Source organism: Mirounga leonina, unplaced genomic scaffold (assembly GCF_011800145.1).
Source record: "Mirounga leonina isolate KUSES-001 unplaced genomic scaffold, KU_Mleo_1.0 Mir_53, whole genome shotgun sequence".
Taxonomy (NCBI): domain Eukaryota; kingdom Metazoa; phylum Chordata; class Mammalia; order Carnivora; family Phocidae; genus Mirounga; species Mirounga leonina.
The window spans coordinates 18,745,391-18,773,173 of record NW_023270807.1 but is presented as its reverse complement, the minus strand read 5'-3'; the positions used below and the strand labels follow the sequence as shown (position 1 = coordinate 18,773,173).

The 27,783-nt window shown below is 42.5% G+C and overlaps 2 protein-coding genes and 1 non-coding gene across 5 annotated transcripts in view; 1 reads left to right on the top strand and 2 right to left on the bottom strand.

Moving 5' to 3' along the window:
- The window catches only part of FBXO9 (F-box protein 9), a 39,937-nt gene extending 29,271 nt beyond the window's left edge, over nucleotides 1–10,666 (bottom strand). The window contains exons 1-2 of one of the 2 annotated variants that reach the window (XM_034991758.1): nucleotides 10,295–10,666; nucleotides 6,832–6,912 (exon numbers count right to left, since the gene is read on the bottom strand). In XM_034991758.1, the coding sequence (XP_034847649.1) occupies nucleotides 6,832–6,912; nucleotides 10,295–10,297 (84 nt within the window). In that variant the 5' untranslated portion in view covers nucleotides 10,298–10,666. Of the gene's footprint in view, nucleotides 1–6,831; nucleotides 6,913–9,940; nucleotides 10,078–10,294 lie in introns of those variants that run through there. The other variant, XM_034991759.1, reaches the window with a different exon arrangement.
- Nucleotides 1,116–1,263, bottom strand: LOC118001639. Its single transcript, XR_004676752.1, has one exon. It is a non-coding gene; the product is annotated as a U4 spliceosomal RNA (small nuclear RNA).
- Nucleotides 10,667–14,036: 3,370 nt separating the features above from the next.
- The window catches only part of CILK1 (ciliogenesis associated kinase 1), a 56,162-nt gene continuing 42,415 nt past the window's right edge, over nucleotides 14,037–27,783 (top strand). The window contains exon 1 of one of the 2 annotated variants that reach the window (XM_034991687.1): nucleotides 14,037–14,291. The gene's annotated coding sequence lies outside the window, so the exon portion shown is untranslated. The remainder of the gene's footprint in view (nucleotides 14,292–27,783) is intronic. The other variant, XM_034991686.1, reaches the window with a different exon arrangement.

Sequence of the window (27,783 nt, the reverse complement as noted above, 5' to 3'; positions counted from 1 at the left end):
CCATGGCCAGAGATTTAGGTGAAACAGATATGAGTAACTTGCCTGACAGAGAATTTAAAGTAATGATCATAAAGATACTCACTGGACTTGAGAAGAGTGAAAGACATCAGTGAGATCATTAACACAGAGATAAGGAATAACATAGATATGAAGGATTCAATAAACAAAATGAGAAACACATTTGATGGAACAAGCAGCAGGCTGGAAAAGCAGAAGAACGAATCAATGACCTAGAAGACAGAGTAATGGAAAGTAATCAAGCTGAACAAAAGAGAAAAAAGAATTATGCAAAATGAGAAAGAATGCACATTCTTTCCAAGTGCACAAGGAACATTCTCCAGAATAGATCACACATTAGCCTACAAAACAAACCTCAACAAATGCCAAGAAGAGTGTAGTCATACCATGCATCTTTTCTGACCATTAACACTATGACACTAGAAGTCAACCACAAGAAAAGATTTGGAAAGACCACAAACATATGGAGGTTAAATAGCATGATACTAAACAATGAATGAGTCAACCAGGAAATAAAAGAAGAAATTTAAAAAGTACACAGAAACAAATGAAAATGAAAACACAACAGTCCAAAACCTTTGGGATGCAGCAAAATTGGTTCTAAAAAGGAAGTTTATAGCAATGCTGGTCACCTCAAGAAACAAGACAAATCTCAAATAAACAACCTAACCTTACACCTAAAGGAGCTAGAAAAAGAACAAACAAAACCTAAAACCAGAAGGAAGGTTATAGTAAATATTAGAGCAGAAATAAATGATAAAGAAACTAAAAAAAAAAACAAAAACAAGAGAACATATCAATGAAACCAGGAGCAGGGTCTTTGGGAAAAAAAAGCAATCAATAAAATTGATAAATCTCTAGCCAGACTTACCAAGAAAAAGAGAAAGGATCAAATAAAACCACAAATAAGAGAGGAGAAATAACAACCAATATCACAGAAGTACAATTATGGGAATATTATGAAAAACTATATGCCAACAAACAGACATCTAGAAGAAATGGATAAATTCCTAGAAACACATAAACTACTAAAACTCAAAAAGGAAGAGAAAGAAAATTGAACAGACTGATAATTAGCAAAGAAAGTGAATCAGTAATAATAAAAAACAAACAAAAAAACCCCCTCCTAACAAACAAAAGTCCAGGACCAGATGGCTTCAGAGGGAATTCTACCAAACATTTAATTAGCAATAACTGTGCCTCGGATAAACTTCATTAGCTATAATATTGCCACTGTGCAAAGCTCTACCAAACATTTAAAGAAGAGTTAATACCTATTCTTTTCAAACTATTCAAAAAAGTAGAAGAGGAAGGAAAACTTCCAAATTCATTCTATGAGGCCAGCATTATCCTGATAACAAAACCAGATAAAGGCACTACTAAAAAAGAGAACTACAGGTAAATATCCCTGATGAACATAGATGCAAAAATGCTCAACAGAAACCAGCAAATTGAATCCAAAAATACATTAAAAAAAATCATTCACCACAGTCAAGTAGGAGTTATTCCTGGGTTGCACGGTGGTTCAGTATTTGCAAATTAATCAATGTGATACATCACATCAATAAGGGAAAGGATAAGAACCATATAATCATTTCAATAGATGCAGGAAAAGCATCTGACAAAGTGCAACATCCATTCATGATAAAAACTTCCACGTAAATATTTCACAGTATATCTTCTCTTTTTTAAAATAATTTGTAAGACTAAAAAAGTGACAGAAATATTTAGAGAAAAGCCAATAAAGTGTACCTTTATTTACTTACTGTATGTTTTAGTCAGAAAAAAAAAAAGACTTCATATCTAGAGACATATACAAACTGAAAGTGAAGGGAGAGAAAAATATATACCATGCAAATGGAAGCAAAAAAAAAAGAAGCAATATCTGTATCAGAAAAAACAGACTTTAAAATAAAGACTGTAGCAAGATGCAAAGAAAGGCACCACTTAATAATGTAAAACAGATAAAAAGATCAATCCAAAAGAAGAATAAAACAATTACAAATACCTATGCACCCAATATAGGAGAACTTAAATATATAAAACAAACACTAACATAGGAAAAATGGACAGTAACACAATAACAGTAGGGGACATGAACACCTCATTTACATCAACAGACAGATCATCTAGACAGAAAATCAATAAGGAAACAAACAAAAATTAATCAACACACACAAAAATCAATCAACACAGTAGACCAGCTGGACTTAACAGATATATACAGAACATTCCAAACAAAAGCAACAGAATACACATATTTTTCAAGTGTAAATGAAACGTTCTCCAAGACAGATCACATGTTAGGCCACAAAATATGTCTCAATAAGTTTGAAAAGTCTGAGATGGTTACCAGAGGGGAGGTGGATGGGAGGATGGTGAAATAGGTGATGGGGATTAAGGAGTGTACTTGCTATAATGAGCACTGGGTGATGTATGGAATTGTTGAATCACTATACTGTACATCTGAAACTAATACTGTACATTAACTATGTTGGGATTAAAATAAAAAATAAATAAAATGTTTGAAATTATATCAAGCATCTTCTCTGACCACAACACTATGAAACTAGAAATCAATTACAAGAAAAAAAGTGGGAAAACCATAACCACACGAAGGAGCTAAATAACATGACTAAACAACCAATAAATCAACAAAGAAATCAAAGAGAAAATAAAAAAATACATGGGAGACAAATGAAAATGGAAATACAATGGTCCAAAATCTTTGGGATGCAGTGAAAGTAGTTCTAAGAGGGAAATTCATAGTGATACAAGTTTCTACTTCAAGAAACAAATCTCAAATAAACAATCTAACCTGACACCTAAAGGAACTAAAAGAACAAAGCCCAAAGCTAGTACAAAGAAGGAAATAGTAAAGATTAGAGCAGACATAAATGAAACAGACTGAAAAACGAATAGAAAGAATCAGTGAAACTAAGAGCTGGTTTTTTTTGGGGAAAAAAAATATATTTAGCCAGACTCATCAAGACAAAAAGAGAACTCAAGTAGCTTCAGAAATGAAGAAGGAGAAATAACAACTGACACCACGGAAATACAAAGAATTGCAAGATAATATTATGAAAAAGTATATGCCAACAAATTGGACAACCTAGAAGAAATGGATAAATTCCTAGAAAAATACAGTCTTCCAAAACTGAATCAAGAATAAATAGAAAATTTGAACAGATCAATTACCTTAACACAATTAAACTGGTAATCAAAACACTCCCAACAAACAAAAGTCCAAGACCAGATGACTTTACAGGTGAATTCTATCAAGCATTTTTTTTTCCCTATCAAGCATTTAAAGAAGAGTTAATACCTATTCTTCTCAAACCATTTCAAAAACAGAAGAGGAAGGAAATCTTCCAAATTTACTCTACAAGGTCAGCATTACCCTGACACCAACAAAGACACTACAAAAAAAGAAAACTACAGGCCAGTATCTCTGATGACCACAAACGTACAAATCCTCAACAAAATATTAGCAAACTGAATTCAGTGACACATTAAAAGGATCATGCACCACAATCAGTGGAATTTATTCCAGGATGCAAAGGTGATTCAATATTTGCAAATCAATGTGAAACTTCACTCTAATAAAAGGAAGTATAAAAACCATATGATCATCTCAACAGATGCAGAAAAAGTATTTGACAAAATTCAGCATCCATTCAGGATAAAAACTCTCCCAACAAAATGGGTTTAGAGGGAACATACTTCAACATAATAAAGGGCATATATGACAAACCCAAGCTAATACCATACTCAATGGTGAAAAATCCATAGTTTTTCCCCTAAGATCAGGAACAGGACAAGTATGCCCACTCACCACTTTCATTCAACATAGTACTGGAAGTGCTAGCAACAGCAATCAAACAAGAAATAAAAGGTATCCATGGGGTGCTTGGGTGGCTCAGCTGGTTAAGTTGGTCTGACTCTTTTTAATTTTAATTTTTTTTTTTTTTTAAGATTTTATTTATTTGCGAGAGAGAGAATGAGAGACAGAGAGCATGAGAGGGAGGAGGGTCAGAGGGAGAAGCAGACTCCCTGCTGAGCAGGGAGCCCAATGCGGGACTCGATCCCGGGACTCCAGGATCATGACCTGAGCCGAAGGCAGTCGCTTAACCAACTGAGCCACCCAGGCGCCCAAGTCGGTCTGACTCTTGATTTTGGCTCAGGTCATGATCTCAGGGCCGTGGGATCGAGCCCACAAGTGCCCATGGAGCCTGCTTGGGATTCTCTCCCTTTCCCCCACACCCCCTAACTCCTGTGCATTCTCTCTCTCTAAAAGAAAAAAAGAAATAAAAAGTATCCAGATTGGTAAGGAAGAAGTAAAACTGTCACTATTTCCAGTGACATATATATATTTCCATATATAGGAAATCCTAAAGACTCCACCAAGAAACTATTTGAATAAATGAATTTAGTAAAGTTGCAGGATACAAAATGTTGCAGAAATCTGCTACATTTCTATACACTAAGAACAAAGTAGCAAAAAGAGAAATTAAGAAGACAATCCCATCTGCAATTGCACCTGAAAGAAATTATCTAGGAATAAACTTAATCAAGAAGGTGAAAGAGCTATACTTTAAAAACTATAAGACGTGGGTGCCTGGGTGGCTCAGTCATTAAGCATCTGTCTTCAGCTCGGGTCATGGTCCCAGGGTCCTGGGATCAGGTCCCACATCGGGCTCCCTCCTCGGGGGGCAGCCTGCTTCTCCCTCTCCCACTCCCGCTACTTGTGTTCCTGCTCTCGCTATCTCTGTCTCTGTCAAATAAATAAATAAAATCTTTAAAAATAAAATAAAATAAAAAATAAATAAATAAAAACTATAAGACGCTGATGAAAGAAATGGAAGACAATACAAATAAATGGAAAGATAGCCCATGCTCGCAGATTGGAAGAATTAATATTGTTACAATGTCCACACTACCCAAATCAATCTATAGATTCAACGCAATCCCTGTTAAAATACCAATAGTATTTTTCACAGAACTAGAACAAATAATCCTGATTCATATGGAACCACAAAGACCCTGAAGAGCCAAAGCAATCTTGAGAAAGAACAAAATTTGAAATATCACAACTCTGGATTTTAAGATATACTACAAAGCTACGGTAATCAAAACAGTATGGTACTGGGACAAAAACAGATACAAAGATCAATGGAACAGAATAGAGAGCCCAGAAATAAGCCCACACTTAAATGGTCAATTAATCTACAACAGAGGAGGCAAGAATATGCAAGGGGGAAAAGACAGTCTCTGCAAAATGGTGCTGGGAAAGCTGGAGATCTACATGCCAAAGAATAAAACTGAACCAGTTTCTCATACCACACACAAACATAAACTCAAAGACCTAAATGTGAGACCTGAAACCATAAACTCCTAGAAGAAAACACAGGCAGTTATCTCTTGGACACTGGCCTTAGCGACATCTTTATAGATATGTCTCCTTAGGTAAGGGAAACAAAAGCAAAAATAAATTATTGGGACTACACCAAAATAAAAAGCTTCTGCACAGCAAAGGAAACAATCAACAGAACAAAAAGGCAACCTACTGATGGGAGAAGAGATTTGCAAATAATCCAATATAAAGAATTTATACAACTCAATACTAATAAAACAAATAATCCTATTAAAAAATGGGTAGAGAACTTGAATAGACATTTTTCTAAGCCAGACAATGGCCAACAGGTACATGAAAAGATGTTCAACATCACTAATTATCAGGGAAATGCAAATCAAAACCACAAGGAATTATCACCTCACACCTGTCAGAATGGCTAGAATCAAAAAGATAAGAAATAACAAGTTTTGTCAAGGATGTGGAGAGAAAAAAGCACCCTTGTGAATTGTTCCAACCACTGTGGAAAACAGCATGGAAGTTCCTCAAAAAAATAAAAATTGAAATAACATATAATCCAGTAAGTCCACTACTGGGTATTTATCCAAAGGAAACTAAAACACTAATTTGAAAAGATACATGTACCTCAAAACAAACAAAAAGAAGTTATATGTACCTTTGTTTATTGCAGCATTATTTAAAATAGCCAAGATATGGAAGCATATGGAAGCAACCTAAAGTATCCATCAATAGATAAATGGATAAAGATGTTGCATGTGTCAACATATATGTGTGTACACACACACAACAGAATATTACTCAGCCACAAAAAGGAGTGAGATCTTACTATTTTTGACAATATGGATGGACCTAGGGGATACAATGCTAAGTCAAGTAAGAGAAAGACAAATGCCATACGATTTCACTTATACATAGAATCTAAAAAACAAAACAAATGAAAAGACAAGAAAACAGAAACAGATTCATAAATACAGAGAAGAAACTTGGTGGCTGGAAGAGGGGACAATGGGGCAATGGGCAAAAAGGTGAAGGGGACTAATATAAAATAAATAAGTCACCAGATGAAAAGTATACCATAGGGAATATAGCCGATGATACTATAATGACATATGGTGACAAATGGTTAAAAAAAAAAATCTGTAACACAGCTTTAATTTGCACATTCTGTAAACCAGTATGAAAATACAGTTAAGTTCAACGCAAATAAGAACCGATAAATCTTGGAGCACCTAGCTGGCTCAGTCAGAAGAGCATGGGACTCTTGATCTTGGGGGTTGTGAGTTTGAACCCCACACTGGGGATAGAGATTACTTAAATACATAAGTAATCAAAAAAAAAAAAGAGAGAGAGAACTGATAAATCTTCATAAGTACGGCCAATTTTTGCTTATGCATGGAAAGCAATGGAATAAGAATTAAATATACATTGAAGAAACATGCCTGCAGATCTGTTTCAGCAGGGCTTTCATTTTCATCATCTTCTGCTCTGACATCAGAATGACAATCTTCCTCAGCTTCTGCCTGAGGGGAGAAAAACCAAAAGAATTCATCAGGAATATGCGAACATCAGTTTCCCTCTGTAATCCACATCTCCTTGAGCTACCTGTCCAGTGAAATATTTAGTTGCTTCTCTCTAGGTATCCCCTTCACAGCTAAGTTTAATTATTTGATACTTTAGTAACATTGTAGAATAAACAACTTCACTGTGCTTCAGTTAAAATGTTTTGGTAGGTGATTTAAAACAACTTTGCTTCAAAAAATAACGTAGTGGCAGCACAGAGTTCAGCAAATAGTTTTTGTTTCATGGATCACTTAAAATTTGACTGTTTTTAGTCCATATTTGGATGTTCTTCCTTTTACACGACTGGCATGTTCCCAATACGTGAATATAACTTTATTATTTTAAATGTCCTAGGAAAGCTCATTAATCAAAAACATGTAATAGTGAATGTTTTTGTAAAGAAGCCTGTTCTGTTTCACAAACCCAGATTTTTATACACTGGATTGATTTAAAGTGGAATAAAACTGGACTGGAATTACTGTGCAATGGCCTGCGGCTCAGTACAGGTCTCAGGTCAGTTTCCTTACATTCTATCCTTGTATTCTCAATATATGTTTGCTAAATTAAACCGAATCCTACCTACCAGGGAAAATGACATGTTGCCTCAGGTCAGTCTGTTGGCTAACAGACTTATTAGCAAATGGGACTTGCTCAACACTTCATGTGTTCAGTCCTATAATGTAACAATAGGGGAAATGACCTGAGGGTCAGAAATAAGAAATAATGAAACCAATTTCACTTGCTCCAAAGATGTAAGCTTAATAATTGTAGATTTTCATTGTGATTTGTTTCTAGGACAAAACCATTTATATTAACACATATTTCTGAACTCGGCCACCAGACATACATGCAGTACTTTACAGAGCAACATAAATAAGCCCCACATCTTATCTCTGACAACCAGGCTCAAAGCAGAGGTGCCATTAAGTCTTGAACTAGTTGGTATAAAATAAAGTGCTAGGCTCACTGTAAAGGATAAATTAATGAAAAAATAAATGAAAGAGGCCAAGATTCTGAATTAATTTCCAGAAAACTGGAAAATGGAAGCATTAATGTATCATCAAATATATTTTTTCATCTCTTTAAGCTGGGAGCTTTCCTACTAATAGGAAAATACATAATGAAGGACTCTGAATTTATAGATCCCATTGAAAAGGCTCTTTCCATTCTCCAGTAAGAGGCTGATTTATTACTGTAAACGCTAAGTACAGGGAAGGGACCTGAGCTCCCTAGGGCATCCCCTTAGTAACTCAACCTTCTAACTCTATCCGAGCAGTCAATGCTAAAGTGACTTTTTTTTAAAGATTTTATTTATTTATTTGACAGAGAGAGACACAGAGAGAGAGGGAACACAAGCAGGGGGAGTGGGAGAGGGAGAAGCAGGCTTCCCGAGCAGGGAGCCCGATGCAGGGCTCAATCCCAGGACGCTGGGATCTTGACCTGAGCCGAAGGCAGACGCTTAACGACTGAGCCACCCAGGCGCCCAAAGTGACTTATTTCAAGAGCTTTCCCTGCTCTCTCCAGGTCCAAGCTCTTGCATATGCTGCTTGTTCTCTCCATCCGGAATAATTTCTTCCTCACTTGGCTATTTCTCACCCTTTAAGGTTCAGCTCAGGGATTATCCCGGTAAGAAGCATTTTCTGCTCCTGTGAATTGCCTTTGTTTTCCTACAAAACCTGGGCTTGTATCACAGCACCTAACACTTGTATTGACATTTTGTCTCTTCCCTAGAGTCAGTGCACTGGGAACAAGGATCAGTCATGTTTGTCATCTCAGAGAGCAAAACACATTGCTTGAATCATAGTAAAAGCCTGTCCAGGCCTCAGCTTTCACATCTGTAAAGAGAGGGTGTTGGATGTGGTAACCTCCGAGGTCCCTTTTCATATATGACATTCTATGATTAAAAGTTTACCATGAATCACCTTTGGTGATTTGATCTGGTTATACTGAAGATCTAATATTGTGCTGGGGGCCTAGCATTATGCCAGGCTACTAATAAGTACTCAAAAAAATTGCCTGAATTAATAAATAGAGTCATGCGGACGTATAGTGCATATCTCAAGGATGAGGAAAAGCAATGAGAAATCCATAATACACAAAGCACCTTCTCCCCTGAGTTCCCGTGTTATTCTTGAATTCTAATCCTTTATTACTTTGATTCTGGCAGTCCGATAACTATTAAACTATCAAATTGGGAGTTTTACTACATTTTGCCAACTCAAATACCACTTGAAATAAGTAGGTCCCCAGCTGTCACCCAGAGATTTTCACTTTATTTTTCATAATTGAATCTGACCTACACAGCACCTTTCGCTTGAATAGTTTATGTCTCCATCATTTTACTCCTGTTTTACACACAGGATTAATGAAATATAAAAAGTTAAGTGATTAATCCTGGTTAGAGAACCACTTCTGAAAGCTGAAGGGCATTGTCAATTACTGCTTTTTCTATCCTCCAGGTTAACTTAATAAATTCTTTCAGCCATCCATTTATTCAATAAATATTTGACTGTCTACGATGAACTCATTAGTTTAGTATCATTTCACACTTGATTCATTTAATCCTAGCCAGAGATTAGTTTCTTAAATGGGAAATTTATTCAAAACCAAAGAAAGGTAGCATAGAGCAGAGACTACATATTCCAGCATGCAATAGTCCCATGGAATTTGCGTTGTCAATTTCTGGAGCTTAACTCAGTGTCTCTCCATTTGGACCGCACTGACGCTGCTCAGGCCCTCACCGCTACGAAGTGAGACATAATCCCTCTGATCCCACACCGCCAGTACCGCCTGCCAACATCCTACCCTCCGCACTGACGTGTCATGGGGCAGGTGCGTCCTAATCCCAGGACTCCTTAAAGGACCTGAACGGCTTCTCCGTGGGTACTGCTTTCCGGAGGGGTAGCAATCAACAAGTGTCCCCGTTTGCCAAGGCTCCCCTCCGCGCCCCCCCCCCCCCCGCCAGTTTGAGACGCTGCAATGGCTCACCTCAACCTATGCTCACTGCTTTTGATAAAATCCCTCGAGGAGGGTAAGATTGGCTCAGTGTCCTCAGCGAACCAAGAAGAGGCATTCTTCTCTGCTGTCCTGCACACCCGCGCTTCCTCACATCGGGTCCCGGCTACTGGGGAGTTCAGCAGGAAGGAACCCCGGGGAGCGGTCAGGGCTGGCACCCGCTCCACTCCCGCTCAGGCCAAGGGCCCTACAGTGGGTGGCGGCCGAGCAGCTCCCACTCCTCCCAGTCTCCACTTCCCGCTCTCTAGGGGCTCCCCCCAGGCCTAGCCCCTTCTGCACACCGCACTCCCGCCTCGAAGTGTCCCTCCGGGCCCCCTCCCGGGTTACCATGCTGGCGGGGCAGCCGGCCGCGGTCGGGGGCTCTCCGCGCCCCCTCTGCACCGCTCCCCCGAGGAGGTGTGCTGGGTGTCCGGGTGTCTACTCCTGCCCGTCTGCTGCAACAGGGCTTAGCAGAGTTCTCGGTCGGAGAAGCGCACCAGGCAGCGGCAGTAACTGCGGGCCCGGCGTACGGCAGCCATCTTCGCGGGGCAGGGGGCCAGATCCGGGCGCGCTAGAGCGACGGCCGGGAAGTCGCCGAGCGGAGGGACGCCCGCTGCCAGCGGAGGCCGAGGACCGTGCGAACACCAGGACGTCGGCGCTGCTGGAAACCCCGGACGCCGCGGCGGAGCTGCCCCCTCTACTGCGGAAACCTGGGACGACGCACTGAGCATGCGCAGTATCGCACTGCCTGCGTGCGCCTCGCGGCTCCCCTGCCTCGCGTGCGCTGCCTAGTGGAGGGGTCGGTGGTGCGGGCCTACTGTGTGCGCGAGGCCGAATTGGCAGTCAGGTCACCAATTTGCTGACCCCAAATTCAACCCACGTATTTGTCTCAGTGACCCCTTATGCAAATTTGAACCACCATTATCTAAATAATGTGTATAACTCAAATTTAGGGTTGAGACCCTAAGGCAAACATTCCTTAAAGAGCACTGAACTTGGTGCTCCGAGGGGTCGCTACACGCTTTTCGGGGGTTGTCTAGAGTCCCACGCCAGGAATGCAGGGAAATAGTGAAACTCCACTATAGTCACAGGCTGTTACAATGACTAAACTTTTTGAAAGCACGGATCTGGAGGCTGAGGAAAATATAGGCTTAAGAGAGAAGCAAGAGGAAAATAGAGCCACCGCAAGGCATGTCTTACTACAGATCCCATCATGCAACGGGAGAAAGACGTTGAGGCGGCTCCTAAGGCCCTGAAACCCGAGTCCTGCGGAGACGGCGCTCGAGATGTACTCTGGGATTTGTAGTCCGCTGTTTCTCATAAAGTGCCGGAACTTACCCGCGATACTAGCCCCGCCTGTTAAAGTCCAACACCTGACTTTGTTTCTTAAGAAGACCCTCTTATTTATCAGGCAATTTATTATTTTTCCAAACTTTACATTATTTTCATTACGGAAGTTTGCATGCTCTGTGAAAACCTACAGTCTTACAGCTTCTTACCTTCTTTCGGCGAACATTTACTGAGTTTCTTTGATTTCTACCAGGCGTCAGGTGCTATAGCAGTGATCAGGTTTCCAAGACTCTAGTTCATCGAGCCCACAGAATTTAAGTCTCTTATCCATTATTTTATTCTGGAGATATTAGAAATGCAATACATCTTCGGCAGAAAAATAGAGTAATAAAGGGGGGGTGGCAAAATGGTGAGCTGCTTTCTTTTAATATTAGGATCCACCCTTCGGATAGGTGTTTTTATTTGCTCCCTAAATCAGCTACCTAGAAAAAGTAACTTCATGTTTAACGAAGGCCAAAAAATTTAAGTTTTTAATTTTTAAAGGAAACTTAAAAAGCCTTTTAAAGATGACTTTCCTCCCAATGACCTATTTAAAATTGGATTTTTCAAGTTAAATGGGGGGGGAAGGTCAGATGTTAGGTTTTATAATTGAAGAAAATGATATATGTAACTCAACACAAAATCAGTTTCGCAAATGAACAATGAGGTATTGAAATGTTTTCAGAACTACTCAATTTCATTAAACGTGTTCAATGCTAATTTAAGATAGCTTGGTTAATTAATACAGATGATTTCTATTCTTGCTAATAATAAAGCTTAATAAAATAATAATTAGCATTCATAATGATAAATTAAGCACCTATTTTATTAAAATGCCATTATGGGGGCACCTAGGTGACTCAGTCAGTGAAGCATCTGCCTTCAGCTCAGGTCATGGTCCCAGGGTCCTGGGATGGAGCCCCACATTGGGCTCCCTGCTCAATGGAGAGCCTGCTTCTCCCTCTCCCTCTGCTGCTCCCCCTGCTTGTGCTCTTTCTCTCTGTCTCTGTGAAATTAATGAATCATAAATAAATCATAAATAAATAAATAGATAAATAAAATGCTGTTTTGTTTCAGTTACTAATGTTCTAATTTAGGCAAGTATCTGCTGTATCCACTAGACTTCAGGTTTGTATTATCCTATCATATTATGTTTACAGGATTGTAATTTTCCTGACCTAAATCACTTACTAGCTCGGTGGTCCCTTGTTAAAGGTAGACCAAAAGAGTCCCTGTATTTGCTGGGTAGACTTGCTTGGACAACTGGATTTGACTAAAACTGGTAATTTTAGATACTTTAAAAATCACTTTTCATGGGAGTAGTTATATAATTTGTTAGGTTACCCCTCTTGTCTCCCTATCTTTTCATTGATAAAGACTTTCAATTTTCATTTGCCATATGGTTTGGGGGGTGTTAATATGGATAAACACAAAGACTGCCAAGGGGCCAGATGATCCTTTCCCATCTGGGACATGTATCTTGTGGGTTTCTTCTATAGGAGCAAGAAGAGAGAGGGATTCAGGTCTTTGTCATAGATTCTATTAGGAAAAAACAATGCCTTGAGTTCTTAGAATTCAAAAATAAAAGGAGAGAAAATCGATATCGTGATGAGCTGGAGAATTTAAACTCAGAGAAAGATCCACAGTGTGTAAATGGACTATTCCTTTATGGATTAAAATTGTGTTGCTTCGGGCAGTGTGGTTCCCTGGACCAGAAGTATCAGCACCAGAATTCTGGGAATCAGGACCAGCAATCTGTTTTCCCAAGCCCTCAGATGATTCTGATGCCTCCAACTAAAGTTGCCCCCTCTGCTATGGGCATTAAACTAGTTCTGAAAAATATAAAGTCCTGGGGCAATTATGTAAATTTAAGTATTTTATTTATTTATTTTTATTTTGACAGAGAGAGAGGGAACACAGCAGAGGGGATGGGAGAGAGAGAAGCAGGCCCACCGCGGAACAGGGAGCTGGATGCGGGGCTCGATACCAGGACGCTGGGATCATGACCTGAGCCGAAGGCAGATGCTTAACCGACTAAGCCACCCAGGTGCCCCTCTGTAAGTTAAATCGGGGGCCTTGAAGCAGTTTCTTTTTTCAAGTCACTTCATAACCAGTCCTTATGTGGATGATTTAAGGTAATGTCTACAATATAATTTATGACACGAGTGTTTAACATGCAAGTGTAAGATTACATATAACTAGTTACACACAGGACAATTGTTGCCTAGATCGTATCTAGTCCGTTTCCCACCTGGATAACAATCCAGTCTAACAGCTGAAGTTGCTAACCATAGAACTCTTCAAGTTCAAATGAATGCTATCGGGCAATCCGTTGCGTTTTTATTTTAAAATATTATTGCGGTAAAACAGAATCTGCCATCTTAACCATGTTGGAGTGTACATTTCAGTGGCCTTGACTTCATTCACAATGTCGTGCATCCCCGGTTACGTCTTTTTAAAGCCGGGAAAAGGTTTTCACCACGATTACCTGAAATGAAATACACTCAGAACGTGGGTGCACCGCCTCCATTTCTAAATCTTGATACCTGATGCAGCCGACCTGCAAAAAAGACGCGCGTGTGGAGCTGGGGGGCGCACGGGCGGTCAGCGGGCCGCAGGGATCCCTGGGCTCGGTCCGCCCCGGCGGGGAGCGCAGCGCCGCGGCTCGGCGCCCCCGGGCGGCCTGGACGCGGTGCAGGGACGCGCTGGGCCAGCGAGGGGAGCTGCAGGGTAACTTTTCCCAGGGAAAGCGGCCGGTCGTCCCCGCTAGAAGCCTCCCTGCCTTTTGTTTGTTTTTCTGCCGGAGGCTGGAGAGCGGCCGGGTTCCTGCTGCTCCACCATGCGCCGCGCGGCCCGTGCGACTCGCCGGACCTCCCGGGCGTCCCTGCACGGACCGCTCGGTCTGTCCTAGCAGGGATCGCCCCCATCCCCAGTTCCCCTGCGGGCCGCTGCGCCCCAGTCGCCGAGGAGCTGCGCTCACCGCAGGGGCGGGCCCCCGCCTGGGTTCGCGACGCCAGTAAGTGGGGCCAGGGATTTAGGGGCTTCTGCTGAGCGACCTGTCACGGGGGGTGAAGGACTGGAGCTGCGGAGGGATCCCTCCCGGGGCCCCCGCGAGGGGCTGCAAGGAGAGGGAGAGGCTAATGGGCTGTAGTTTCTCTCCACGGTCATGGGGCTCTCTCTCCCTCTTGGCATGGAAACTCCGGGTTGCTCGGAGTCTGGAAGATTTTAATGGGTGTTTACCTTTCGGTGTCAGAGAGGGGAAAGACCCTTGCCGGGTTTGAAGCCCCTTTAGTAGGATGTGGAGGACTTGTTCTTGGAATTTTCCTGACTAGGCCTGTGGCTGTCCCACATGGGGTCTTAGCAGGAATCCTCCCACATTTATGTGCAACCATTTTTCACTGGGTTTCTTTCTGCTCTGATTTCTTCTTACTAATCTGAGTAGATGTTATGAGAGGGATGTTGAAGGATTTTTCCAGAGCAGCCGTTTCTTTCGTAATGTGCCTTTTCAAGTCTGACTTGGACACTGACATTGAGGGCTTTTACTTTTACTTTTAAATATAAAAGTAGTTGAAGGCATCATTCTGCAGAAAAGAGTATTCATTTCTACTTATAATTAAGTAAAGATCTGCTTTTGCTAAAGCTGGGCTATGCTGAGAGAATACTGCCTTGAATTTTGCATGCAAGTCTAGATTTCCCGAAGGTATTGGGACTTGTGTGGTTTTTTTTTGGCCCAGAGCACTCTTTGTAGCAATAGAAGTTTGATAGCTACACTCTTCATTTCTTGCATTCTTCCAGTGAGTAGGCTTTCAGGATGTGCCCCAATAGTGAATTGTACTGTTGCTGAATGTAAAATTTAAACGAGCTTAAAATTTGTGTAGTCAACATATAAATTATTAAGAAAAACTTGTGTCTCAGCCCTATGCTAGCTGTACTGGAAGTTAATGTATGCATAGATATGCACATTTGAAATCGTTTCTGGACAAAGCGCTGCAATTTGGTAAAGAATCCTTTTTTTTTTTTTTTTTTTGGTAAAGACTCTTTAAGGCCTTCCTATCTATCTGAGGACCAGTAATTGTAATACACTAGGAAGTGGGTGTAGAAATGAGAGCAGTGCTGGAATCCTCTATTTAAAATGATATCCTGTACCACTGCCCCCTCCCTAAGGTCCAGCCCCCTATGTGACCCTGCCTACTTTCTGTTTCCCCCCTGTCCACTTTGCCTTGCCCCTTCTCCAAAGTCAAAGCTGTTGGCTGGGCAGGAGTGGGCAGCCCCGTTTCTTAGTGAGATCGGTTTAGTTTTAGATGATGGAAGGATGTGTTGGAGGATTGATGGAGCCTGTCTGAGTAGACAGAGGTCTGTGCTCCTTGCCAAGGGAACTCAGCATTTAGCCACACAGAAGTGGTTTTTCTTACTGAAGTTTCTTACCTACAGACTACGTGTAAATGAGCTCCCAGGATAAAGAACAGGTCTTTGGGGGTTTTGTTGACTGTGCAACACCATCAAAGCTCTTTTTATACTTTCATTGTTTTCTTCTCAGTGCCTTTTGAGGTTCCCAATAAAGGTGGAAAGTCATGTCAATCTTGAACCTTTGGAATTATCTTTAACCATCTTTTCCTTCATTTCCTTCATCCTCTGTATCAGTGAGTCACCAAGACCTTTGAAATGTGATTTATCCAGATCCCTCCCTCCATATTCTAATCCAGAACCTCACCCTGCCTCTCCTGCAGACTGGAGGTGCAAGCCTGGCTCTTAATTAAGTCCTCAGTATCTGTTTGCTGAATGAATGAATGGATGAATGAACGAGACGCTCCCCTTTCTGTTCTCTTCAGCATTTGTTGTCCATCTAATTTTTCTAAACTATCACTTCCTCGACTCTCTCCTTGCCTTTCAACCTGGTTCCTCTCCATTCGCTATCTCAGGTCTAAAATAATTTGCCTGGTTTTTCAAGGCGTTCATAATCAGGCCTCACCCCTCCTATCTAAATCCTATTTTCAGCTCAGCGTACATCCCCGTGCTCTATGCGGTTTGGTCTTGCTGTCCTGCTAAGGGGCCAGGCTCATTCCCACTGCAGTGTCACTGCCCGCATTGCTCCCCTAGAAACTCCCTCCTTCTCCCCACTCTCCCGGGCAGATCTTACCCATCCTCTTGAGAAGGAGCCCACACGCTCCTTCTTCCCTAATGTCTTCTCTAGCTACTCATTTCTCTTCTCTTTCTTTATTTTTTTAAGCTCTTTTTTTTTAGAGTTATCTCTACGCCAAAGGTGGTATCTTTTTTCATGACCCTGAGATCAAGATTCCCACACTCCAGACTGAGCCAGCCAGGTGCCCCTCTCTTCTCTTTATTTTTTTTTTTAAGATTTTATTTATTTATTTGAGAGAGAGCATGAGAGGGGGAGGGTCAGAGGGAGAAGCAGACTCCCTGCCGAGCAGGGAGCCCGATGCGGGACTCGATCCCGGGACTCCAGGATCATGACCTGAGCCGAAGGCAGTCGCTTAACCAACTGAGCCACCCAGGCGCCCTCTCTGTCTTTAAAGTCTTAAGGTACTTGTTTGTTAATCCTTCATTATATTGGCTGTATTGATCTCTAATTGGTTTAGGTTATTTTAAGCCTCTTCAGGGCAGAAGCCATAGTTTAGGCTGGTAATGTGGTGTCTTGGGCTTTGGAGTCAGGCAGAATTGTGGTCAGGGCCTGACTCCACTTATTACTCCTGTGGCCTTCCCCTAGCATTTGGAAAGAGGGGAAATGCCTCCCCCAGCAGGTGGTGGTGTGAAGGTGGTCGACAGTGCCTCCACAGGGCCTGACGTACGCCTGACTAAAATCTGCTCATCCCTCCGCAGTGACTCAGTGACTCAGAGGCCTGAACATTTAGGACATATTTGGTAGGTATTTGTTGACTGACTGGTAGTCTACTACAAGTCATGGCTCAGCCTGGAGGCCCAGAGGACAGGGCAACCGTGCAGCGAATCCTCCGTGAGTGTTATCCTGCCCTTACTTAACATGGATTGAGCTGAGGTTATTCCTGGCTACAGCTCTGCTTCTGGGATCTGTTGCTGTTTTTCCATCTGAACCTTGCCAGGAATGCTACTGCCTTCTAGTTGTGTGTGGGGTGTGTGTGTGTGTGTGTGTGTGTGTGTGTGTTTCTCTCACGGCTTCTCTTGCAGAAAGTTCCTCCTTTTTGTTTTGCAGGATCTTGCTGAGTTGGAGTTGAACCTAGCCCTTCTGTTTTTCTACTTGTGGGGTATGTGTGAGTGTCTGTATTTATGGCAGGACTCCTTGCCTGGTGCTTTCTTGGAAAAATTCTGGGTACAGTGACCTTTCTGTGTATGCTGATCGGTCAGCCTGTGAGGAGCGTCCCACTTAACTCATTCTCTCATTGGCAGTCTTTGCCAAACCACAACGTCCTGAGGGGGGCGTACAACTGGAGGACTAGAAATCTCCTCTCTGCCGACCTCAGTGCGTGTGGCTGGGAGAATGCGCAGAGGTATATGCTTGATGATTTACACACATACACACATGTTCTTTGGGGGTTAGGATGCAACCATATCCTAGGTTGTGACTTTGCTTACCCCAAAACAGCTCTGATGTTGTTATCCATACACATGTGTTCTGGAAAATTACCTCATAAAAGCAACTTGGTAAAGCAAGTCATTTTGTGGGGCAAATTGCATTACAGTGCTGAGTGTTATGGCAGGAAGAAATCAGAGATGTCTTTCTCGCAGCCAAAGAAGTAAAAGAAGCAGCACAGGTCTTCCCAAGATGGTAAGGAAAGTTGATGTGGACATTCACACTCACCGTCTGCTCCTAGTGAGGGGCTGTGTGATGTTTGGAACATACTACTATTCAGCCGGTCCTAGGGAAATACTTAATCCAAGTGGAGAGCTTCCATTCCTGGGGCGCCTGCGTGGCTCAGTCGTTAAGCATCTGCCCTCAGGTCATGATCCCAGAGTCCTGGGATCGAGCTCCGCATCGGGCTCCCTGCTCAGCAGCCTGCTTCTCCCTCTCCCCCTGCTTGTGTCCCCTCTCTCGCAGTGTCTCTGTCTGTCAAATAAATAAATAAAATCTTTAAAAAGAAATATGCTACTCTGAAGATAACAAAGATTCTATTCATATTAACTGGGTCTCTGGTCTCATCCGTAAAGTGAAGGTATCAGATCATCATTAAAGTCCCTTATAGGAAAAACAAAATCTAATTCTGTAGTCTAAAGTTTCCTCAGCCTTATGCTACATCTGCTGTATATGCTGTATGTTGAATTTAGGTCCCATTGAACTTAGTTAGCATTCAATCTATACTGATTAATATTGCGCTCTATATTACTTTAAATTTTTCTGGAATTTTAAGTTTGTCATCTTAACTCAATTTTTTAAAATGGAAGGGCCACGGGGCACCTGGATGGCTCAGCCGTTAAGCATCTGCCTTCAGCTCAGGTCACGATCCCAGGGTCCTGGGATCGAGCCCCGCTTTGGTCTCCCTGCTCCGCGGGAAGCCTGCTTCTCCCTCTCCCACTCCCTCTGCTTGTGTTCCTGCTCTCGCTGTCTCTCTCTGTCAAGTAAATAAATAAAATCTTTAAAAAAATAAAATAAATAAATAAAATGGAAGGGCCACAGTAGTGCCTCACATTTCCTTTGGTACTTTTTCTACCTTGCCCAGGGCTGTAGCCACTTGATAAATGGACAGTGACGGCCAAGAACTTGTGGGAGCCCCATATTTGTGAGGAAAGAAAGATCAATGTGAGTCGTATTTTACCTTCCTGTAGGTGTAATATGACCTGTGATAAAGTGCTGATAACAAGTGACTGCCCTCGTGGTTACTATGGAAGATAATGTCCCAGAGCCAAAGGTAAAGTATTATGGTGTAATGTCCAACCACATATTGGACAATATCACGAAAGTACTATCTGCATGAACTTGTAGTTGCCAGAAGATAACAATGGTTTTGGCCTCTTGGATGTTGCCTTTGCTCTGAAAGTAAATTTATTAAAGAGTGATTTAACTTGGGCAAAACTGAGTGAGAAAAAAGTTACGTGTTCCTTCATGTTATCTTAGCTGTTAAAAAAACAAATGTTTGGGGCGCCTGCGTGACTCAGATGGTTAAGCATCTGCCTTCAGCTCAGGTCATGATCCCGGGGGTCCTGGGATCAAGCCCCATATCGGACTCCCTACTCCTTGGGGAGCCTGCTTCTCCCTCTGCCTCTCTCTCTGTCTCTCATGAATAAATAAATAAAATCTTTAAAAAAATTTTTTAAAAACCACACAAATGTTTTTGTACATTTGTGTAAAAATTCGTAGAAGGCTTCATAATTTTTGTGTTCTGGCCCCCATATAATCATTCAGTCTTGCAAAGAAGGGAGGCACAAGGGGATGGGATGGCAGTGGGAATGCGGTTGGTGGTACAGGAAAGTCACCAGTAGTGAAAATTACCCTTTACAGACCCATAATGTGCTCATTCATTAATTTATTCATTCAACGAATGTTTATTGTGAGCAGCTATTTTGTGCCAACTGCATGCCACATCCACGTCTAGGTGCTGGGAATAGAGTTATGAACTTAATAAAAATTCTGCCCTCAAGGCATTTATATTCTCAGGAGAAACCTAGTTTGTATAATCCCATAACTTCTATAACCCCACGGTACACAAGGCTTATATGGAGAGGGCTAAAATGTTTATTTCTGTGCAGATTTCCTCTGTTTCAGGCGTAGACAAGTTGTGCTTTGTAGGCATATTCTGCCTGCTGCCTGTTTTTTTAAATAGACTGTATAGGAACACAGCCCATTCGTTTACCTACTGTCTATGAGTGGTTTGGTGCTGCGTTGGTGGAATTGAGTAGTTGTGATAGGAGGCATAGCCCTCAAAGCCGAAAATATTTACTAGCTCTTCACAGAAGACGCTTGCTGACCCCTGCCCTATTTCATTTTTATATTAAGCCTTTCCCTCTTTGATATGTTTTATTGACTTGTTCGTTGTGTATGATAGTGAAACACCTTCCATTGAGTGAGATCAGCTCCAGAGTTACAAGATTTGCACAGCCCTTGAGATAGATGGTATGTTCTCATTCACTCCCCTCATCTTCACCTCATCCCGCCCTGCCCACGCTTCAGTCATGAGGTGGTACTCAGGCAGGCCGCCGGGCCTGACTTGCCATCCTCGACAGCCTTCTTTGTGAAGCTTGGGGACGGACTGTCCCTGAGCTCATCCACGGTTTCACACAAGTCAGGGTAAGTTATTCTTCCTCTCGCTCTTCAGCCTTTCACACTAACTTCAGCTCCTCACAGTCCCTGGGAGCCACCTATAGTGACATGCCCTCGTTTAGAAATAATCTACAAGTGACTTAAGATTTTTTTGGTTCAGGGCCGGAGCGCCCTTTGGTACTGTAGGAGAAGCAGTGGGAAGTCGTGGTATTAAGGACCCTGGTGCACGAGGAGTTCTTTGCTCAGAAGTGGGGTTGAAGGAGGAGAGGGAGAGAGAGAGGCGTGGAACACGTTCTGGGGAACAGCTAGCTAATTTTCTTCTCCCCTCACTCCAGCTGATGCAATAACCAAAAGCATCTTTAATGTGTGCCTTTGCCGAGGTAAAAGCAAAGCAGATTCCACATAAAGAAGGTTCCTTTGGCCTTCTAGCTTCGAGCTGCCGTCCCCAATGCAGAAAAAAGCGCTAATCCAAGAGGTAAAATACTTAGAAGACATTTTTGCTGAAATGAATATGGGCAGAAAGATTAGGCCCCAGAGAGGAAAATATAAACAGAGATGGTACTATTTTTAGTACCCTTTTAAAGTAAATTAACAGTATTAACTCTTGTAAAGTTATGACACATTTGGACCCAGAATATGACGCGTAGTTACCTGCAGGATAAAGTAAAATGGAACTCTGAAGTGCCATGAGAAGGGCCATTTAATGATTTTGCACATAATTCAGCTTTCTTAGGAGGACAGATAAGTTTCAGTATAACACGATTAAGGCTGAAGGAGAAAAGCTGCTCAGAAGGGTCCGATTTTAGCAGGGCCAGTGAACCGCAATTCCCAGACAAGACCAAGTTTGTGTACAGTTTTGTGTTCTCTCTTTAAAAAATTAGTAATTGTCACATTTATTCAATGACGGTCCAAGTTTCAGACTGAAGAATGGACTACGGTTCCCAGCCTGTTTTGCAGGCTGTGAATGAGCAGGGTAGCTGGTATGAGCTGCCGGCCAGGAGCAGATGTTCTTTGCCTCCGCTGAGGATTGAAGCCGAAGGGAGGGAATTGGGGCGGATCGTAGGAAGGTTTCCCCAATGCCACGTAGCCGGAGAAACCATGACATTTGTTTCAAAGATTTGCTGGAACTCTGCAAGCGAAAGAAAGCTGTATGTCTTTGTTGGTTGAGTAGAGCCTTGTCCAAAGTCCAAAGTCCTGAGCTGATGACATTGAGGGTGCCTTTCTCTGATTCCCTGAGACACAGTAATTCTAGTGTTGGGGTAGGAGGGCCCCGGCGGCCTGCCTGCATCAGCCTTTCTATGGGATTTACTATTCTTCCATTTTAGAATTTCAGAGCATTTCTGGTCAGGTCAAACAATTTGATGATCATTATTTCGCACGCAAGGAAATAGCACTGTGTTGGGAGATACTTACCAAGGGTGGTACAGGATGTAAATAGCAAAAGACTAAAGTTCAAATTTTGACCATTCGAACAAGGAGTACCTACTATTTGCAAGTGGAATGTAAGGTGTGAGGGCACAGAGATGAAGGAAGCGCGGTGAGTGTCCCCGCCGATGCCGAGGGCAGGCCTGCGTTTCCCTGACCCCAGAGAAGGGCTGGCAGTGAGGTGGGGACAGGGTGTTGTGGTGGCTCAGGGAGAGAGCTGTTAGCTGCGCCTCTTGTGGGACGAGAGGCTCTCGAGGTGATGTTTGAGCTGGACTAAGGGAAGGGCAGGAGTTGATCCTGACCTGGGGGCCTGGCTGAGTCAGTGGGGCACTGTCCCCCCCTCTAACAGAGAGATGTCATGTAGCGTACAGGGTCGATCTGGGCCACTACCTTCCCTTTGCTAGCTTTTGTGCGTGTGACGGGAAAAGTGGAAACCCTGGTCCATTTTTTTTCTTAGATAAAACTAACTTGAGTCCTGACACATAGTCACAGAATCAGGGACCACTAGAGTGGGAAACCACCTCACTTCATCAAGCCCAATGTCCCGACGGCACAGAAAGTAAACCCAAGGACCAAGAGGTACTCCGAGTCACAGGGGTCGGTGCCTGTGGCCCTGCCCATGTGATCTGGATGAGAGTGAGCAAATCCTGAGAGGACTGATTGAAGTGATCAAACTGCTGTTTTACAAATGATGTATATTTTATATCCCATTCTCTCTATATACTCTGCTATGTATTCTGTAAAGGAAAGCCAAGAAATTGGACCCAGAACATATTGGGCCCGCATCAAGTAGCATTATGGGAAAAAAAACTTCTGTTTAGTGTTCATCAAAAGACTGGATGTGTTGCAAAAAAATGGGTGTGTCAAGAGCATCTCAGTTTTTGCCAGAATAATGGTTTGGGGCAATCTACAATATGTGACAGAGTCACAGAAAAATATTCTGTTTGAGTTAAAAAGAGCATCTTTATTTTTTTTTTTTTTAAAGATTTTATTTATTTATTTGAGAGAGAGAGAGCAGGGTCAGAGGGAGAAGCAGACTCCCTGCCGAGCAGGGAGCCTGATGCGGGACTCGATCCCGGGACTCCAGGATCATGACCTGAGCCGAAGGCAGTCGCCTAACCAACTGAGCCACCCAGGCGCCCTAAAAAGAGCATCTTTAAAAAGAGCACTAAGTGATCCCAACAACAGTCTTTGCCCAAGAGTGGTGGGGGCGTGGGTGGTCAGGGTTTCCATCCTGGGTGGGTCCCATGATAAAAGCAAAGGCCAACTCCCCATACCCAGTGTTAAAAACCCAATGAGGGGGCGCCTGGCTGGCTCAGTTAGTGGAGCATCTAACTCTTGATCTTGGGGTCTTGAGTTCAAGTCCCAGGTTTAGTGTACAAATTACTTAAAAAAAAAAATAAGTTCAAAAAAATAATAATATAAAAACTTTACCTTTGGAAAAAAAACCCACCAAAAATCAAGGAGCTGGTGATCATTCTGCAGGACAGGTGAAGGCATTCAAACATCACTACATCATTTGCTATTTAAAAGCAGTCAACAAGCCTGTGAGTTCAGTCTATGTGACGATGCATTTGAGTTCAAACTGGAACCCAGTCCCTCTTTGTCTGTATTCAGTTTGCCTCCATTGTAGACAGTCAGTGCTGGGGAGGTCCCTGCTGGGTTCCCTGATGTTTGATTGCAGAATGGGGCCAGCTAGAGCATGGCCACCTCACTGGTTTCCATATTTGGACTTTGAGCTACAAAGTACTTCCAGTTCCTCTCATTCTCAAATCCTCAAAAGATTTCATGATCTTTGGATCTTTTGCAACCTTTCTTTTGAGTTTGGTGCAGTCAGCCTGGGTTTCTATCTCAGTTCTATCACCTATTAGTTATATAACCTTGGGCAAGTCACTTGTGTCTCAGTTTCCTTATCTAGAAAATTGGGGGGAGGCGGGTTGGTGATCACAGTACTGTGGACAAGTTGCTTGTGCCTCCGTTTCCTTATCTGTAAAATAGGGATAATAAAAATAGTGCCTCCAGGTGGAGTGTTGAGAATTGAACGGGTTAATATATGCAAAGCACTTGTAGTAGTATACTGTACACATACCAAGTATTTAAATTATTATCATTACTACCCTTTTGGCTTATTTGGTGTATTAGGAGGCTAAGTGTCGATTAATTCTGGTGAGTGCTTTATCCAAGTTAATTCTTGGAGTCAGAGCGGTATTTAGAGTACTGCCCATTGGCTGGTTAGCTGAGTCCCAAGAAGGGATGGGCTGCTGCATCCCGTTCCCTTCTCAGGCAGTCTGTACCATGAGCTGCGAATTCAAGTGCTATCAAAGGCAGAGGAAGAAATGTAGAAGATTCAGAGAAGCTGGGTATGTGCTTGTGAAACAGCAAAGGAATTGCTCTTCTCTCTCTCTTTTTTTTAAAAAGCACCCTTTTTCTTCAGTTTTTCTCCAAACAGGAGGAGTTTTTCAGGCTGTCTTTTACTTTGTCACTTTTGATGGAGGTCCAGGAACAGAGAAATATTTTTCTTTTTCATTCTTTTTTTTTTTTTTTTAAGATTTTATGTATTTATTTGATACAGAGAGAGAATGAGAGAGAGAACACAAGCAAGGGGAGCGGCAGGCAGAGGGAGAGGTTGAAGCAGACTCACTGAGCAGGGAGCCTGATGTGGGGCTCGATCTCAGGACCCTGGGATCATGACCTTGAGCCGAAGGCAGACGTCCAACGACTGAGCCACCCGGGCGCCCCGAGAAATATTTTTCTTCCAGTAAAACAAGTGGTGTGAAGGTACAAAAATAAATGACAACTAAAAATATTGGCAACCCACGTGGTATCCATTTTAGGGACAACAGGCAGGATGGGGACTGTGACGTTTCTCTGGCTTTTTATTACCGTGGAAGGCTAAGGAGCTCTTGTTATTAGCTCTTCAGTTTTTCCAGAGAAGCCCCAAATGTCATTTTTATAGGAGAGTTCCTATTTTTAAATATAGACTGAAAGCATACCTCTGAATTCAGTTCTCAGGCTGCTGGTTTGCAACCCCTGGTCCACACCATGTGGAATCTCCATATGCTAATGTCATATATTCAGGGATTTCAGCCAGAATTGTGAAGTCTTGTCCACTGTGCAAAATTAGAGAGAAATCCTCTCTGTATTTCAGAGAGGAATGCCCTTGTTCATTGGGTATGTAAGCACAGACTTCTGATTCCATTCCTAAAACACTCAACTGAGTGAATGAAAAGCATTGCTCCATGATTCAGATGATTGTCTGAAAGGCTTTGGGACTTACGTAGGAGAGTAGTAGGCTACATAATATCCCCCAAAGATAGCAGGTCCCCGGAACCTGTGAATGTTACCTTGTATGGCAAAATAGACTGCAGATGTGATTAAATTAAGGGATTTGAGGTGAGGAGGGTCCCCTCGATTATCTGGGTGGGCCCTAAATGCAAATACAGGTTCTTACAAGAGAGAAGCAGAGGGAGATTTGAGACCACCCAGAAGAGAAGACCATGGGACCACAGAGGCGGAGACTGGAGCCATGTGGCCAGGGCCAAGGAATGCCAACGGCCATCAGAAGCTTTCAGCTGTACTCAATGGAATATCTAACACTGGCTTCAGCAACAAAGACCTTTATTTAGGTCATATAACGAGAAATCTACAGCTGATATTTTCAGAGATCATGCAGCAAGTTCAATGCTGTCATCACAGACTCAGCCTCTTTCTTTCTTTTTATCCATTCTCAGCAGACAGGCTTCTGATGTTTCGAGTTGATTTCTCATAGTCACTAGAAGGCTGTCTCAGCCCTAAATATTACAGTTTTAGGCAACCATGTTTAAGGCAGAAACATAGGGCAACCTCTTTGTCAGCTGTCTTTATCAGGGAGGAGATTTCTTCTCAGAAGCCTTTCTCTTTCCCTTACCAGCTCACTTTCCTTTCCATCTTATGAGTGAGAGCCATAGTCCCATTCCTACACAAATTTCAGTGGCAAGTGGAAATGCTTTGCTTGGCTTAGACTGACCAGAGTTCATGCCCTGGGGCTGTGGTAGGTGGCTGCCTTCCCTGATTATGTTGGATCCTGAATAAAATCAGGGTTTTGAAAATTAAGCAGGAAGGGCAGCACTGCTATTGGGTAGATCAGCAAAGGCATCCGCTGCCTCACCCTTCTTTTTTCTAGTGCATTGTCCATTGCCCTGTTGTTTTCCCAGAGCAGCAGTGAGGTTTTGTTCAGTTTCAGATTATGACATGAGTCATCATATTTGGGCCACCACAAAAATGGTGAACAACTGAAAATACTGAACTCAAATGTATTTAACCACTTCCTGCTGGGATGTACTCAGAACTGACTGTGGGTGGACTGATGCTTCTTGTGTAATGCTAATTTGAATAATACCACTGCATTTTTTAGTATGGGAAATAATTCACTAGAGTACAGACTAGCAAGCTCAGACAGTGGTCACGGTCCTGTTCTCTGGATCTAGACATAGTGCAACTACTTCTTCTCTCTTACGCCCCTTTGTACACTTGAAACAAAGATCGTGGCTCCCCAAGTCTCTTTTACTTCAAGTATTCTTTCTTCAACTACTGTTCTTGTGCTTTTATTTAGGCCCTTCGTTATGTTCTCTAGTGTCTCTCTTGAAATTTGTCACCCAAAGTTGAAATGACCAGAGTCGTGCAATGTATCAACCTTGTCTGAATGCTGTGTTCCTAATAAGAGCTCCAATCAGGCATTATCTTTGGAAAAAATAAAATAAACAACCTTAGAACTACTCGTAGCTGTCTACTGAGCATCTGAGCATCTCCAATGAGGGGTTTTGTACATACCTCAAATCCTACACCTTTGAAAACAGAACCCATCATCTCCACACCTTGTCCAAGTAACATAGGCACACACATTCCATATTCCAAATCTGTGTCTCCCGTATCTGAGAGTCATGCAGTCCAGGCCCTTTGTTCAGGCCTTCAACATGTATCACGTGGACTACTGCAAACCCTCCAAACTAGTCTCTCTGCCTCTAGTCTCTCTATCCTAACATCTGGGTGGTCTCCAAAGGGACCTTCCTTGTGACATTTCCCTGCTTAAAAGCCCTGGAGAGCTCCTCTCTGTACGGTAAGACCAAACTCCTCCATGACAAATAGAACCCCTTCACAGCTGGGCCCCATCCTGACTTTCTAGGCATTTCCTGCCATTTCCTTACTGCCCTAGTGGTCTTTATGCCTTAGTCCCCTTCTTCACAGCGTGGTTTGCAATTAGAGTCACCGGAAGAGCTTTCTTTTTTTTTTAACTTTCTTTTTTTTTTTTTTATTCTTATGTTAATCCCCATACATTACATCATTAGTTTTAGATGAAGTGTTCCATGATTCATTGTTTGTGCATAACACCCAGTGCTCCATGCAGAATATGCCCTCCTCAATACCCACCACCAGGCTAACCCATCCTCCCACCCCCCTCCCCTCTAGAACCCTGTTTGTTTTTCAGAGTCCATCGTCTCTCATGGTTCGTCTACCCCTCCGATTTCCCCTGCTTCATTCTTCCCCTCCCGCTACCTTCTTCTTCTTTTTTTTTTTCTTAACATATATTGCATTATTTGTTTCAGAGGTACAGATCTGAGATTCAACAGTCTTGCACAATTCACAGCGCTTACCAGAGCACATACCCTCCCCAGTGTCTATCACCCAGTCACCCCATCCCTCCCACCCCACCCCCCACTCCAACAACACTCAGTTTGTTTCCTGCGACTAAGAATTCCTCATATCAGTGAGATCATATGATACATATCTTTCTCTGTTTGACTTATTTCACTCAACATAATACCCTCCAGTTCCATCCACGTCGTTGCAAATGGCAAGATCTCATTCCTTTTGATGGCTGCATAATATTCCATTGTATATATATACCACATCTTCTTTA